A 16,249-nucleotide genomic window follows, 5' to 3' on the forward strand; every position below is an offset into this window, starting at 1 on the left:
ACTGAATGGTATTTAAAAGATGAATTGAGGCCCAACAGCCGATAAGACAGGGATAAAAATGACTGTGTGCATCCCTCCTCCTGAAACATGGAGCCTGTTTAAAGTTTTGTTTTCCAAAGGCCCACTGCTCTGAAAGCAGAGCACAGATAAGTGTGACTGTGGATTTGTTGTGGTATAAACCTCAGCCAGCCTCCGTACCGTCCAAAAGTCAAAATAATTAATCTCAAATGTGCATTTTATCCAAACTGGCTCCATGTGTAGGATATCACGGCAGTCTGGAGGTCCGATGATGAGTAAATCAAAACAAGCGTCTGCTGTTTGTGTTGATCAGCTGATCACAGTCTGACCTCAGGTTTTAAAAGCTTCACCAGAGGAAGACAGAAACAAAAGGCATCAGAGACAGGGGTTTAAAGAGCAGATAAGGATTAACGAAGCCTTTTTTAAGTTCTGTTCATGAGCTTCATACTAAACTCTCTGCTCGGCTGCAGGGAGTGTATCGAGTGTCGGCTCTTTGACTCAGGACGACTCGCAGACAACCAGACCTGCCAGCGCCTGTGCAAGGATGAAATCATCACTGTGGAGACCCTTAGTAAGTGTTAACACACACACACACAAACACAGACACACACACACACACACTCCACTCCACAGGGTCCAGGACTGAGCTTCTTCAGCAGTCTGTTGAAGCTCTTCCAATGTGGCATTGGTGTTGGCTCTGCTAGCCATGTCTGTGAATAGCATGATACTACTCTGCCCTCTGGTATCCCCTCTGTTGCTGGGTTAGCACAGCTAGCTCGTCCATCTTATTGGAGATAGATCTTACGTTCCCAATAACAATGGATGGAAGGACAGGTCCATGTCGTCACTTCTTAGCTCACACCTGAGAACCAGCATGTCGTCCTCACCTCTTTCTCCTCACCTTGTGGGGAAACATCAGGCCTTTCCCCAGTTAGCAGTGACATGCTACAGGCTGCTAACAGCTGAGTTCACATGTTAACAATGCAGCCATGGTTACATGTAGGATTAGGATCTCCAAACCAAAACAGGAGCAAGCATTTTTAAAAATAAAAAACATTTAAAAGTAGAATATAACTGAACAGCACTGCAGTGCACTGAAACAGCTCTGTTAAAGCTTTTTAGCTGTGTTTTTAAATTCAAAATGTATGAAATGATGCAGCTTTCATTGTGAATGTAAACAAGTCTGCCTTCTTTAAAACTACAAGGTAAAGTTGTTGAAACAAAAACGCTTCAAACTTCAATTCCAGGAGTGAAATAGAGGTCACTTTCAATAAGTTTTCAATAGAACTAAAACAAAACTGGTTTTGAGTTATCTCTGTCATTTGTACTTTTTTTTTTCTCTAAAAGGTGGAAAAAATGGTCAAAAATCGTAAATCAAATATTTCGTAAAAAAATCAGGCATTTTACTTTGAAGCCAAAAGTGTTGGAGCTCCAGTTACCCCATGGGGGTCTAGGTCCACAACAGCTCTCCCTCTCAGCGTGTTCCTCAGATTGGTCTGAAGTTTTTTTAACACCTCTATCAAAACCCTCACAGAGACCTCCTCCATGATGGATCAGCCTCAAACCTGGAGTATAGATTCAGTCAGCTCCTCAGTTCCCGTCTGTCGTCTCTGTGGTTCAGATTATCATATCATGGGGGAAGTTTGGAAGCTGAACTATGATAAAGTGAAGCTGCAGCCACAAATAGCCCCTGACCACAGGGTTTTATTTCTGTTGACTAACCAGTCCAGAGTTCCCATTCCAATTTAATGAGACTGTAAATATAAAGGGACAGGCTGTTAATTGTTATTAGCCTTCAGTTCAGACGATCAGAGAATCAGGTCAGAATCAGGATCAGGTCAGAGGATGAGGTCAGAATCAGGATCCGGTAAGAGGGTGAAGTACAGAGGATCAGAGGATCAGGTCAGAATCAGGACCAGGTCAGAATCAGGATCAGGTCAGAATAAGGATCAGGTCAGAGGATTAAGTACAGAGGATCAGAGGATCAGGTCAGAATCAGGATCAGGTCAGAATCAGGATCAGGTCAGAATCAGGATCAGGTCAGAGGATTAAGTACAGAGGATCAGAGGATCAGGTCAGAATCAGGACCAGGTCAGAATCAGGATCAGGTCAGAGGATCAGAGGATCAGGTTAGAATCAGGATCAGGGTCAGGTCAGAATCAGGATCAGGTCAGAGGATCAGAGGATCAGAGGATCAGGTCAGAGGATCAGGTCAGAATCTGGATCAGGTCAGAGGATTAAGTACAGAGGATCAGGATCAGGTCAGAATCAGGATCAGGTCAGAGGATCAGATGATCAGAATCAGGATCAGGTCAGAGGATCAGAGGATCAGGTCAGAATCTGGATCAGGTCAGAGGATTAAGTACAGAGGATCAGGATCAGGTCAGCAGGTAGGATCTGCAGAGCCGGCCCAAGGCATAAGCGACATAAGCAGTTGCGTAGGGCCCCATCACCTCCAGGGGGCCCCCAAGGGCGAGAGCTGCGGAGCATTAAATTGTATGTGTCGGGTTCACAAGCACTGAGCAGTACATTGTGATGCAAACAACCTGTTTCTGGATACAGCTCAGTCTAAAGCGAGTATGTAGCTCCGAAAATGTGCGCAACTCGGGCGATGGAGTAGAGCAGGACACTTTGTGTGGAGGCGTGTGTGTTGTTAACATGACGAGCGGAGAAGACAGAGTCAGAGGGTTTACCTGTGGCATTGTGTGGTTCTGCTGTCTGGGAGCTCTTTAAATTTAGTGTGAGCTCTGATGACAGCAGTAAGAAAGTGGAGGATAAAACCACCACTGAGTGTTGCCAACTTAGAGACTTTGTTGCAAAGTTTGATGACTTTTCAGACTCCTCTGGTGAGTTTTTAAAGACGACAACTCTTGACTTTTCTGGAGTTTGGAGAATCTGAGGTTAAGTGTGTTTTAATCTCCTCAATGGTCAACGTGTGTGAGTCCCTCCCCTGTCCAAAACACAGACAGACAGTCCTTCTCACTCACAGCAGTGTCCTCCTGCTGCTCCAGAGCAGACAACTGCATTCAAATCAATCACGCCAGTTTCTCATCATGGTCACTTCTGCCGGTCCCTAGCCCAGATTAAGTAAGAGGGTTGATATTTAGACATAAAAAAACAAGAACGGACAGAAGAAAGTTAATTTGTAGTTGTTGACATATTTGTGATGTTGTGTTTTACCTGCTGTCTGTCCCTCCAACCTTATTTCTCTCCTACTGACTCCATTACAATTACACCCAAATGGCATATTCTGCAAATTAGACAGCAGCATCATTCAGTGGCTTTTAGTGACTTCTGGGACATATAATAGTGTCTTTCCTCACTGAGGAGCTGACATGTTGAAACTAGCAGAGCTTCACTCAGCTTTAATGATGTTTCAAATGGGAAACAGTCTCATTCTTTCAGCTATTTCATGACTATACATGACAGAATTGATTAAAGATAACCTGTTAATAGTAGATTATTTGGGTGTATGGTAATCTGGGGTTTTAAAAACAACAACAGTGTACACCGAACCAAACCAAACCTAAAACCATGACCAAAAAACCATATTAAGAACTGAAGCCTGGATTTTGTATACTGTTCCATCCCTCCTCCATCACACACTTCAGGGAGAGCATCCTGTCTCTTATGGAGCTCTTTAGTGCAGTGAGAGTGTGATGAAATGTTCAGTTTGCGAACCAAAAGCAAATAAATGATACTTGTTCGTAGTAAACTGCATAGGCTGCATCTTTAAATCTTAGTCTAACAAGGACATAAAAGCTATGCATGCTTAGCATTATGTTGAAGAGATATAGCATAGTTTATAGTGGATGTGAGAGATTTAGTGTTGGTGAACGTTAACCATGTGTGAACGATAAAGCATTCATTAACAGAAGTCTGTGCTTCAGTGGAAGGGGGCCCCCAAATAAAATTTGCTCATTCGGGCCTCATAACAGCTTGGGGCTGGATCTGAGGATCTGGATCAGAGGAACAGATCAGAGTTTGGGCTCAGAAGATCAGGTCAGAGGGTTGGGATCAGGGGATCTGGATTGGAGGATTACTTGGTGCCTGTGTTTGCCATGGTACCCCTTTGGTTTGGTCTGCAGTGTCTCAGTAACTAACAGATGGATAGTGAGGACAGGTGTCAGTCTGAGCCTTTCACACCTTTACCTCTGGCAGCAGGAAGCTCTGCCTGACCATGCCCCCCTCCTGTGGTTCACAGAGTTCAGTCCATTAGTGTATGAAGAGGGATCCACCCACAGAGCAAACACTACCTGCAGCTGAGAGACAGAGAGACTGGTTTGGAGGCTGGGTTTAGAGCTTTTATTTCTGTAGTGGCTCTCAGCCCCAAGGCAGAGTTAAGGAGATGTTTGAAGAATGTCTTAATAAAAGCACAGGCTGTGATTTATGCTCTTTATGCTCTTCATGGGCCTGTGGAGCGGCATAGTGGAGCGGTATGGTGGAGTCAGAGCAGACTGACAACCAAACAGACGCTCCACACTGATCCAGCATGGCCCTGGCCCAGATCTGATGTCTTCCAGAGCATTCCCCTCTCGTTCAGCCATCTGACCGGCCTTAATGGAGTCCACATGTACATTCCAGATACTTTGAGCATGAAACAGGAAGAGGAGGAGGCTGACCTCACTCCCCCCTCCCCTCCTGTGTCTGTTTGGGTGATGAGAACTGAGTGGAAACCAGAGCAGCAGAATATCAGCGTCCACATCCAGGAATGTGTTGATGTTTGAGTCCAGCTGTGATTTCACAGTGAAGACATTCAGACTATGAGACCATCATAGCTCCTATTAAAGCCTTATGCTTTTCCCTCATCCCCTTCCATTGTTTTACTTTTCTCATTCACTATTTGAGATGGAGGCAAATTAAAGCACCAAAGCCTTTTCTCCCTCATAGATCAGGTCTATAACTCATCAGTTTATTGAAAAGACTAAAAAATCTCATGTTAGTTATCATTCTTAAAAAGCAAAGCTGCCAAGTGAGTAATCTTTTTTGTTGGCGTTTACTGGTTCATAACTTTAACTGAAAGAGAAACTGAAGCAGTAATGCATTGTCTCTTATAGATCAGGTCTGTACCTTATTATTTCAGTTAACAAACTAAACAGTCTGATGTTATTTACCTTTACATGACGGGGTCACTTTTGCTTCATGTTCACACGTTCACATTTATCACCTGCTCTGTATTGCGAAAGGCAGAGATCTGCTCAGTTTACCAACACACAAACACTTGCACACACATGCGTGGACACACACACACACACACACAGAAAGAAAAAGGCGAGCACACCCGGTGTGGCAGGCAGTCGGAAAAAAGTAATGTCAAACCAATCTCTGCCTAGTCGTAAGCGCTCTTAGCAGCCACCCCCGTCCCTGCCTCTGCCCCAGATGATGCAATGACGTGGCTCTGACTCGACATGGACTTGTCTCTGCCTATGTAAAACCAACCCGGTTCTTAGAAAAAACGGGATTTGAACCAACTAAGCACTAGCGCTAGCACCAGCACTGAACCAGAACTGGTGGCAAAGGGGTCAGAGTGAGACCTCCCTCTACACCTCTTCCAAGACACCTGGGGGGAGTTCAACATCCAGAGGCACCAACGTCTCTTGTCAGACCTCAGGTTTTCTCTGTCTGTGCTCTAACCCCCCTCTCTCTTCCAGAAACGGAGGAGCCCGGAGCTGTGCTCTGCCTTTACAAGACAGACAACGACTGTGTCATGAAGTTCACGTATTCAGAGCACGTCAGCGGCCAGTCCATCCTCACAGCGCTCAAAGAGCCCGGTCAGTGAAGCTAACCACAGATATTAAGAGTCTTTCTGTCTGATTTGCTCAGCCCTGTGCACGCTGTTCTGATGACCTGAAGCCTCACCGAGGGCAACTAAAGAACCAAACCCTCAAAAATAAAACAATCTGTTTTAGTTGTGGATGTGAATCTGAACCCCTCAGTGTCTGACTTTCTGTCCTGTCCTTTGTCAGAGTGCGGTGGCGGTCCCGATGCCATGATGGTGCTGCTCGCCGTGGTCGGCAGCATCTTGCTGGTCGGCGTGGTCCTGCTCGCCGCCTGGAAGTTGGTCATCACCATCCACGACAGGAGGGAGTTTGCTCGCTTCCAAAATGCAAGGTCACGCGCTCGATACGAGATGGTGAGAGAGATCTGGATCTGTGTGTGGTAATATGTGTAACAGGCTGGTGTTTGCAGAGCCAGAGGATCAGACCCTGATCTTCATCGGCTGATGTCTGAAGGCTTCATGACTCTAACGTCCTGCTTTCATCCTCAGGCCTCCAACCCTCTGTACAAGCAGCCAGTCACCACACACTTTGTGGAAACAGACTTCAACATGTATGGCAAGTCCTACAACGGAGGGGTCCACTGATCCCTCAGGATGGGGCACGGCAGGACCGGTCCATGGAACAGATCCCTGGAGGACTGGGGAGGGACAGGCGGAGGGTGGACTGATCACATCCCTCTGCTCGATCAGAGACTTGAAGAAGAGAGAGGAGCTGAAGTGTTTGAGGGGAACCTGAGGCCTGAGGAGATCCAAACCCATCACAGAGACCAGACAGGACTTAGTCTGTCAGACAGCGAAGGAGCAACAGCGTGTGGAGTCCTCACCGTGTTTAAACCAGCGTCTAACTTAAAACCAGCGCTCACTCACTGCAGCAGCAGGACTTTGGCTCGTGTACATTTTTATAAACTTTCAAAGGCCTTTTTCTTTCCTTGGTTTAAACTATGCACCAACAGAGACTTGGAGCTCCCAGTCTGATCATTTCAGACCATGAAGGCACGCTCTGATGATGCTGTGGTACTAACATTTACTAAGCAGTAGACTTCTTCCTTCAGTTTGCACAGAGAATAGAGAGGAAAGGTTTGATTTTCTTTTAGGTGTGTGAGAGTGTGTGTTCATGTTTTCTCCAGTTTCTCTCAAATGAGTCACAGGTACCAGCACCCCCAGCCTCTGAACCCTGAACAGACGCTGCTGCTGCTGCTGCTGCTGCTGCTGCTGCTGCTGCTGCTGCTGCTGCTGCTGCTGCTGCTGCTGCTGCTGCTCTATGTTTGTCTTTCTGGAAAACCAGCAGCTCTGTGTCTGTCCCTCACACTGACCCACAGACCCTCAACCTCAAAGTGAAGACACAACATTTCCAGGAACGAGAGCCCCGTCTAGATGATACTTTTGCTTAAGCCTTACTGACTGATCTTTCCTCTCACCATTCATTGGTCAATGCAGCTGTCAATTATGATGTCACATCCCCTTTAGCTACTAATTCAAACTATGGCTGCCCATTAAGACAGACATTATAGTTTGACCCACATATAGGAGACAGTCTTTTTGTCTTTTTTGTCCATCCGGACAGCAGCATTCACAGCTCTGCAGTCAGAAGCAGCATTCACAGCTCTGCAGTCAGAAGCAGCATCCACAGCTCTGCAGTCAGAAGCAGCATTCACAGCTCTGCAGTCAGAAGCAGCATCCACAGCTCTGCAGTCAGAAGCAGCATTCACAGCTCTGCAGTCAGAAGCAGCATCCACAGCTCTGCAGTCAGAAGCTTTCACAGCTCTTTAAAGGGCTGTTTCATCAAAGGTCACAAAGAATCTGAAGATTTCGTCTCGTCAGTGAAGAAATGGGGGCATGAATCAATGAGGCGATGTATGTTTACCATCATTCAAAGAGAAAAAGCACATCTCTGCACTGAAAACAATTTTTTACACTCTGCAGGAGGATTGGTTTTGTTTTTGACTGTTTAACAGAGGAGGACGATGTACATGCTGTGCAAACACAGGACATCCTCTTGTTTGATCTTTTTGTATAATTTGGTTTGTAATAAGAATTTGCAGAGTAACACCAGCTTCTGATGTTTACTGAAAGTCCAGCACTAATAACTGCCTTAAAGTCTCCTGCTTCAATTATTTCTTTACCACTCTTTGCTCAGATTCAGGGTTCATCTCCCCGTGCCGTACTTTAAGACAAACACTCTGTCTGCTCCATCATAAAAGTCTCTGAGTGGCTGTGTGTCCACCCTGCCTATTTGGAGAAAGATGAAGGTGGAAACTCTGAGAAACCTCAAAGGACGGAGTCCAGAGCCATAAATCCACTGTCGGTGTTCCCACAGGAAGAGGCGGGGCCTGAGAGCACTCTGACAGAGACAGAGTGGGGGAAGAGGAGCTGTGTGTCCGTCTCAAAGCCTGGTGTCTTACAGGTCAAAGAGACGGATGTGGGCTTGGTGTAGGAGTGTGTTTGAATGAAAGAGTGTGTGTAAATAATATAACTGGGTGTGTTCCGTGCCAAATGAAATGCTGTGCTGTTCAGGTCTGGTTTGGCTTCCTGGCTGTGAGCTTTGGCACTGTTTACTAAACTCACACACACCCACACGTCTCTCAGCTCCAGCACAAACATTTTAACCAGACTCTGCACAGACCAGAACACTTTCACACCACCAGGACTCACTCCAAACATGTTTATGTACAACTGCACACAGAGCGAGCACAATAAATCTGCTTCTGTCAAAACTCTGAGTGTGTTTCTTTGGCTGCATACTTTCACAGACTGACCTAACACACACACACACACACACATCAGAGCTCTTCAAAGCAGAGTCAAACATCTGTTAGCTCCACTAAGCAGCTCTGACACGTTTGATGTGACCACACAGACACAGAGAGGCTGATGCTGTGGAGGAGATATGGCTGTTGTGACACTCAAATTTTGACAGAATCACCCTTTAATTACATATTGAAGTGATGATTACAGTGAATGTGTGAGTACATTATTACAGTGTGTCCTTTGAAATAAAGCTCCATGGTGTGTCTTTAATTTGAAGCTCCTGTGAGAACATTTCAGTGCATCGTGAAGTCACTGATGACCTTTAAATGCAAAGGCGCGATGGGTCACAGAGCTTTGAGACAAACATGTACTGCTGAGGTCACCGTCTCTCTCCTCCACTCTCTATGCTGCTGGAGTTATTTCAGCCCCTCCAACACTTCGGCTTCACTTCCTTTATTTCTCTCCCATCTAAAAAAAATCTGTTGCTCTTCTGCCCTGCCCCTTTTCATTTTTACCATGGTAACTCCTGATCTGTTCCTTCCCCTGGAAACTGAAAAAGAGGCTTAAAGATGTTCCTGCAGGAGGAGGAAATCAGAGAATCAGTATTCGTCAGTACAGCTCAGGATGAAGATGACGATCATTTAAAATCTTTAAAGTCAGACTGCACCACTTGTTCTCTGTTTAGCCAGGCACAGGAGTGTCTGAATCAGATGTGGAAGTATTATCTCAGCTACAGGTGATTAAAGAGCTGCAACAGCATTTTATTTCCCATCAAACTAAATTTAAAGCCTGTTCTAAATATTTCAATCATATGGACTTCATCAGTGCTTGTCCTCGTCCTACTGTCTCGCTTCTGTTGATGCGTTGCTGCCATCTGCAGGTCTATTAAAGTCCTACATATAATATGTCAAACCTATAGCATCTGAACGTCATTTAATAAGTGCCCATGCTATATTTACTCAAAAACCTATCAGTGATCTAAAAACCTGTTTTTATTTCTTTTCTGCGAAATTAACATGAAATGAAAAAATAAGAATGTTTGACCATAAATGGAGAATTTTACATAAAACTGCAATATTTTTCCTGTTTTCACTCAGGTAATAGACATGAATAATATTTTTTATAAATAATCATGGATTAAAAAGGTCTTATCATCTGTATTTTGAGCCTGTTACAGACTTGCTGTCCGACTCCTTTTACACAGAATCAGGCAAAATCCAGCCCTGGCCCCTGTATCCATGTTTCTGCATCTGAGAGCTCGAACACTTGTTTTTTCCTCTAAAAAATGGTCAGCTGACTCTCTGTGATGTTCATGTTTTGTTGGGTGGTTTGTACGGTGGCTGGTGGATGTCAGACGATTTGCAAAAGCTGCAACACAAATGCAAATGCCAAAGACACGAGAGAAAAAGCCACAACATGAATGCAAAGCCACAACACAACGGAAGTACGGCCATGACGGAAGTTGAAAGAGGTTACTTATCCAAACGGATAGATCAAAGTTGTAAAAGTAAGTGGGTCATTGACGGATAAGGCTTTTCAACAAGCCAATTTTAAAATACTAAAAATAAGGGTATATTTGGCCATTGATCAAACATTTGGAATGTAGAGTACATATGCATTTATGCAAAAACACAAATTAAGAGATTTTAGTGTATTTTAAGTTGAATTAAAAAGACACAGCCTTCAAAAAAAGTAATTTGGGGCGACCATGATTTATCTCAAAATTAATATATTTCTTTAACATTACTAACACCTGAACAAGTCTCATTATTCAAATGAACAGTTTAAGAAGGACAGGCTTGCGTAGCTTTTCATTTTTCGTAAACCCTAATTTAGTAAATTTATCCTATAATGGCAGTGTCTCTCTCGTAATACAATTACAATACCCATTTTTGCTCTAAAACCTAAAAAACTGATTTAAAATATTTACAGATAATATCCACTGAATCATAGTACACTGTTGATTAATATTTATGCCAAAACAGATGAATACTTAGTTTTGAATTTAGTACAGTTATGCCAATTGTTGGTTACCCCATATGACAGATGGTCGCACCAAATGATGAAATATCACAGATCTAAAATATATGTTATAATAACATATATTAAAATGTATAAGTACATGTATTATATATACAGGTATATACATATATGTATTTTACAGGTATTATGCAAGTATTAAAGCCAGAAGCAGTGATAAACAGGCCCTTTTCTCCATGCGCCTGTTGGGGCATGTTACCACGCATGCTGCAAGATCTGCCTCAGTAAAAAAAAAACATGAAGATGAGGCCTTGCCCCTACAACAAGCAGATATGGGGTGTTTTAAATAGCCCATAAGTTGCAGTACTGCTTCTGACTACTAGGTATTGCTGTGACCATCATTCATTTCCAGAGGGTGGAGCAATGAGAGAAAAAAACGGAACTCATAGATGTGTTGGTAGGTGAACATTGATCATATATTGTGAAATTTGAAGCAGATTGGACCTTATATCAAGGAGCTATTATGATTTCCTGGTTCTTTGCTAGACATCAGAGTTTGACATGGCATCACAGCCTTTGACTACAGAACATGACCTGGACAAAAATGCTTAATGATGGCCTGAAAGAAATTTCTAAGCACAATCGAAAATGATACATTAAAAAGGGAGGAGTTTTTAGACACAGTAAATATGACATCCTGTGACAGTGGAGAGACCTGTACTTTAAGCAGAAAAAGCATGATACATTCATGTTCTGTGACACATGTTAAAGACTTCCGCAAAGCCAGTTCTCGTTTTTCCTCGACCATAGCTCCTCTGATCAGTCTCCTCCATCCTCTCTCCTCCCTCCTCACTGCACAATTATCACTTTGGGACAGTCTTCAAAATGGCGACTGAGAAAGTACTTCCGGTGACGAAAGGACAGAAGAGGTATGGAATTATCACTTTGCGATGCACCCCTGAACAGCTGACTGACACCAACACCTTCTCTGTATCCTGCTCCCTGCTGCCCTCCAGTGAGAGAAAGTGTCAGCACCTTTACCTTGAGACTTTGTGAATAACCCCTGGGTGATAAGAATGTGATCATTAAAGTGATCTGGTGGAACAACTCTTTCTTTCTATACTTCCCCTGTTAACTGAGCTGTTAATGTGTCAGCTTCTTACTCTCTTGCTGCAGGTTTCACATTTGAACTCTAAGAGGCGCCAGATTTCTGTAAAAGCCAGAAACACTCCACCTGCTCTCCCATCCTCAAACTTACAGAACAGAATCTAGAACGGGGCTTAATGATGTGTTTCATGCAGAGTTACGATATGTCATCTGTTTACAATCCTGACTGTGACACACATTCATATTCATTGTAAGTGGTTCCCTCTGGTGGACATCTTTAATATGGTGACATTAAAAAAATGTGTGGTGACTGTAAAGTCAGCTGTGTGGACAGTAGGAAGCGTGTGATGTCAGTCTCAAACCATCAGCTGATCCCAGCTAAACACATGCTGCTGTCAGTGTGTGTTACAGCATTGTTTTGGTGTCACTTTTTGTCCAGCAGGAGAAGGTGCAGATAGTATTTTAAACCCTTAAACGGTAAGTTTAGAGAGCAGTTATGATGCGATTAGATTCAAACCTACATATAGCAAGACATGATTTTCTGTTTCTCTGAGCCCATTCAGGAAGGATCTTCAGCAACAGGGTGGGTTTAATGTGTGGTGTGCTGTGTGTGTGTGTGTGTGTGTGTGTGTGTGTGTGTGTGTGTGTGTGTGTGTGTGTGTGTGTGTGTGTGTGTGTGTGTGTGTGTGTGTGTGTGTGTGTGTGTGTGTGTGTGTGTCATTGACCACAGGAGTGAGAAACTCCCCCTCCAGCTCTGATCTGTCAGATGCCAGTGCCAGGAGTTTAAGTCATGGAAGTCGGGGAGGATCAACCAACAGAGCCGCTCTTATCCTCTTTCTCTCTAACCCCTCTCTCTCTCTCCATCCATCCATCCATCCATCCATCCATCCATCCATCCATCCATCCATCCATGCATCCATCCATCCATCCATCCTCCCTATCTCTTCTCTCCCTCCATGTTTAGGATTGCCATACATGTGGCTGTAGTTCAGGCCAAGAGCCAACCTTTCACTGTAATGAAACCTTCTCTTCTACAGGAACATTTGTGACACCGTGTGGGAGGGGCTTTACATCATCCAGCTGTAATTACTAAACACATGTTGCCCCCAACCCCACACTTTCAGACTCTAAATGTCAGTTTCCTGGTACTGGTGATTCAGAAAGTTCAAGTTCAGTGTGTAAGGGGTTTAGTGTCTAAAAAAAAAAGTTTGTTGCCCTTGACCCTGGCTAATCATCAGATTTATTACTGCAGTCTTTAGTGTGACTCTGTGTGGATCCTGACTTTCTTTATTTTACTCACATTATGGGACTGAACACCTCTGAGCTGTGTGGGTTTTAAGGTTAAAAGGGGCCCAGGATGCTTCCATTGATGTGCTAAGAATCCCCTGTGCGTGTGCGTGTGCGTGTGCATGTGCGTGTGTGTGTGTGTGTGTGTGTGTGTGTGTTTTATAACTGTAACTAGAAACATGTTTTAGAAATAGAATAGAAAAGAAAATACTTTATTTATCCCCGAGGGGAAATTCAGGAGTCACGGCAGAAATCAAGAAAACAAAAGTAAGAAAGTGTATAGAAAGTGAAAAAAGGTCCATAAGAAATTTGATGACGACAGCCCGTCCACCACTCTCCAGCCCAGCCAGTCTCCACCTCCACAGGGTCCAGGACTGAGCCTCCCCAGCAGTCTGTTCAGTCTCTGTCTCCTGGATCCTGTCTGCTCACAGCAGGTGAAGCTCCTCCAATGTGTCGCCGGCGTCCGATGTCTGCTCTGTCAGCCACGTCCGTGAACAGCACGATGCTACTCTGCCCTCCGGCAGCCACTCTGCCGCTGGGCTAGCACGGCTAGCTCATCCATACCACCAGAGATAGATCCCACGTTCCCAACAACGATGGATGGAAGGACAGGTCCACGTCGTCACCTCCCAGCTCACACCCGAGAACCAGCACGTTGTCCTCACCTCCTCCTCCTCAGCTGGAGGGAAATCATCAAGCCCTACACTAGTTAGCATTGACATGCTACAGGCTGCTAACAGCTAATTTCACATGTAAACAATGCAGCCATGGTTACATGTAGGATCTCCAGACAAACACAGGAGAAAAATAGTAAAAATATCACTGAAGCCACAAAAAGTTTGGTGTCCATGACCAACAATGAACCACACAAAGTAATGATCCACTCCAAATACAAAGATGACGAAAAAGAGACGAAAAAAATTACAAGAAATGGACAAAGAAGAGAGAGCTACTGCAACAGGCAGCTACTTGGGCAGCGCCTAGCAACAGATGAATAAGTTTTCCTTTACTTCCTGTCTTTAAATGCCATTCCTCCTTTGTGATTGTGTGCCCCACCCTGGTTATGATTGTGTGCCCCACCCGGGTTTGTGATTGTGTGCCCTGGTTCCCTGGTACCCTGCTTTGGTTTACCCGTAACATGTTGGCACCATCTGTGTTTTATAACCCTGTTTTCTGTGGAATTCCAGTGTCTTTGGACTCACCTGAGAGATCTCTGCTGGCTTAAAGGTGAATCAAAGAGATTTCTTCTGAGCATGACATTGCTCCAAAATATGTCACCGAAACCAAACCAAACATTAGAGCCTGTTTCTGCTTCATTTCTTAATGTGAGCAGATAGAGATGTGTTCGTCTTCATCAGCTACTTGCAGTACCAGCAGACATCTTGACGTTTCTAACCCAGCACAAAGCTGGGCAGTATTAAGAACATTTAGCAGAAAGAAGCAGTTTTAACAGACGCTGTGTCTGTAACATCAGCTGTTTGACTTCATCAGAAACACATTTCAACAATAACACAGTCTTTAAATTAAAGCAGACTTTATTTGGTTCCTCGCTGTCTGAGCACATACATCATGTTCTGTAAGTTTACAGCGCTCCGGACAGACGTGATGTCAGCACAGACACTCACTGAGTTTACTTTTACTGTTGTTTTGTGGTCAAACAGACAGCTGTCCTCTTGTGGTAGTAGTACACATGGAAACCATGATGGGTCTTGTTGAAGAAGTTGTAACATCCACTGTGTCACAATCCCTGAGACAGACTTTCCATGAGTGGGCTTGAGCGGGAGAGGCTCACAGATCATTTCCTTCCTGATCTGGAACCAATTCAGGACAATTTTATCCTCTGTGTGTGTGTGTGTGTGTGTGTGTGTGTGTGTGTGTGTGTGTGTGTGTGTGTGTGTGTGTGTGTGTGTGAGAGAGAGAGAGAGAGAGAGAGAGAGAGAGAGAGAGACCACGTTGTGCTCAGAGATTTTGCTCCTGAAGAGTTGGACCTCTTAGCACAGATTGAATGTTTGTCTCCCACACCCTTAAAAATGTTGGGTTAAAAACAACCCAATATGGGTTATTTTTCAATCCAACACTGGTTAAATATTGGACAGAACACATGCTGGGATATTTTGACCCAACAAGTTGGGTTGGTTTCCTTTAACCAACAGTTGGGTTATTTGAACAACCCAGTTGGGTTGTTCAAATAACCCAACATTACCCACAAGAAGCTATTGCTAACGTTAGCTACAAATGACCAAGAGCTCACAATCACTGCTTCACACACTCATGTAAATGGTAAATAGACTTGAGCTTATCTACACTTTTTCTCGTCTTAGACAACTCAAAATTGCTTTACACTGCAGGTTACACCTACCCATTCACACCCATTCACTCTCACATTCATTCATTGGTGGTTTTGAGTTTGTTCAAATGAGTGGGGGTAAACTGGGGGTAGCTGTTAGTCGAGCATGCGTGAGCGTCAACCCAACATGTTGGGTAGTCTGAAATAACCCAACACAATATAATGAAAATTACAACCCAACAGCTGATAACTCAACTGCCAACCACAATAACCCAGCAACCTGGGTATTTAGATTACCCAACTAAATGAAAACAACCCAATTAAACTAAACAACAGTCTCAACCCAGCTGTTGGGTTGAAAAAATTACCCAACAATTTTTTGTGTGCAACATTTTGTTAAAACTCTGATTAAGTGAGTTCAAAGTTTAAGAATGAGCTCATGGTGTGACACAAAGGGAACTGGTTTCATTGCTCAGACCTCAGTCCACAGCAGGTCTCCACCTCCATGCGCTGCAGATATTTGTTGTTTTAAAGAAATGAAATTATAGTTTCATTTAGAGAGTCAGGAAAAGAACCCACAGAGAGTGACGCAGTCAGACGTAGTGCTCTGAAATGTCAGAAAGAGTATGAAATCATAACACACAGACAGGGATGGAGGTTACAGCACACCATGGTCTACTGATTGGTGGTCTCCTTCACTCAGCTCCTTGTGTCCTCTGACCTTTAGACATCTCTGATTATCCAGGTGTCGACTGGAGCTGCTTTTACTGACAGAGAAGAAGTGAATCAAACATGGTTTTAGTGTCTTTACACACTGATTGGATTCCTTGGATGCAGAAAAGACCCAACCCTGTCCTACTTTCAGCTCTGAGTGAGTCCTGCTGATGTTTTCTGTTGGTCCTGAGAGACACCCCACATGTGGAAAACTTCACAGATGGTACTACGCACTTTTCACTTCACTCACCCCCCACAAATACTATCTCTCTTTCTCTCACACACACACAAACACACACACACCCCAGCCCCCTGTAGTCTGTGTTGTG

General features: G+C 44.1%; 1 protein-coding gene and 1 long non-coding RNA gene across 2 annotated transcripts in view; both read left to right on the forward strand.

Annotated features, from left to right (window-relative positions):
- The window catches only part of itgb5 (integrin, beta 5), a 49,077-nt gene extending 41,958 nt beyond the window's left edge, over positions 1-7,119 (forward strand). The window contains exons 13-16 of the mRNA XM_074694379.1: positions 489-589; positions 5,670-5,789; positions 5,985-6,151; positions 6,287-7,119. Of these exons, the coding sequence (XP_074550480.1) occupies positions 489-589; positions 5,670-5,789; positions 5,985-6,151; positions 6,287-6,382 (484 nt within the window). The 3' untranslated portion in view covers positions 6,383-7,119. The remainder of the gene's footprint in view (positions 1-488; positions 590-5,669; positions 5,790-5,984; positions 6,152-6,286) is intronic.
- LOC141808058 (uncharacterized) lies at positions 1,599-2,273 on the forward strand. The gene is made up of 3 exons (XR_012599888.1): positions 1,599-1,855; positions 1,972-2,126; positions 2,247-2,273. It is a non-coding gene; the product is annotated as an uncharacterized LOC141808058 (long non-coding RNA).
- Positions 7,120-16,249: the final 9,130 nt, after the last annotated feature.

This window comes from Halichoeres trimaculatus, unplaced genomic scaffold, assembly GCF_033239565.1.
Source record: "Halichoeres trimaculatus isolate MK-OKI-2021-1 unplaced genomic scaffold, fHalTri1.1 fHalTri1_scaffold_19, whole genome shotgun sequence".
NCBI lineage: Eukaryota > Metazoa > Chordata > Actinopteri > Labriformes > Labridae > Halichoeres > Halichoeres trimaculatus.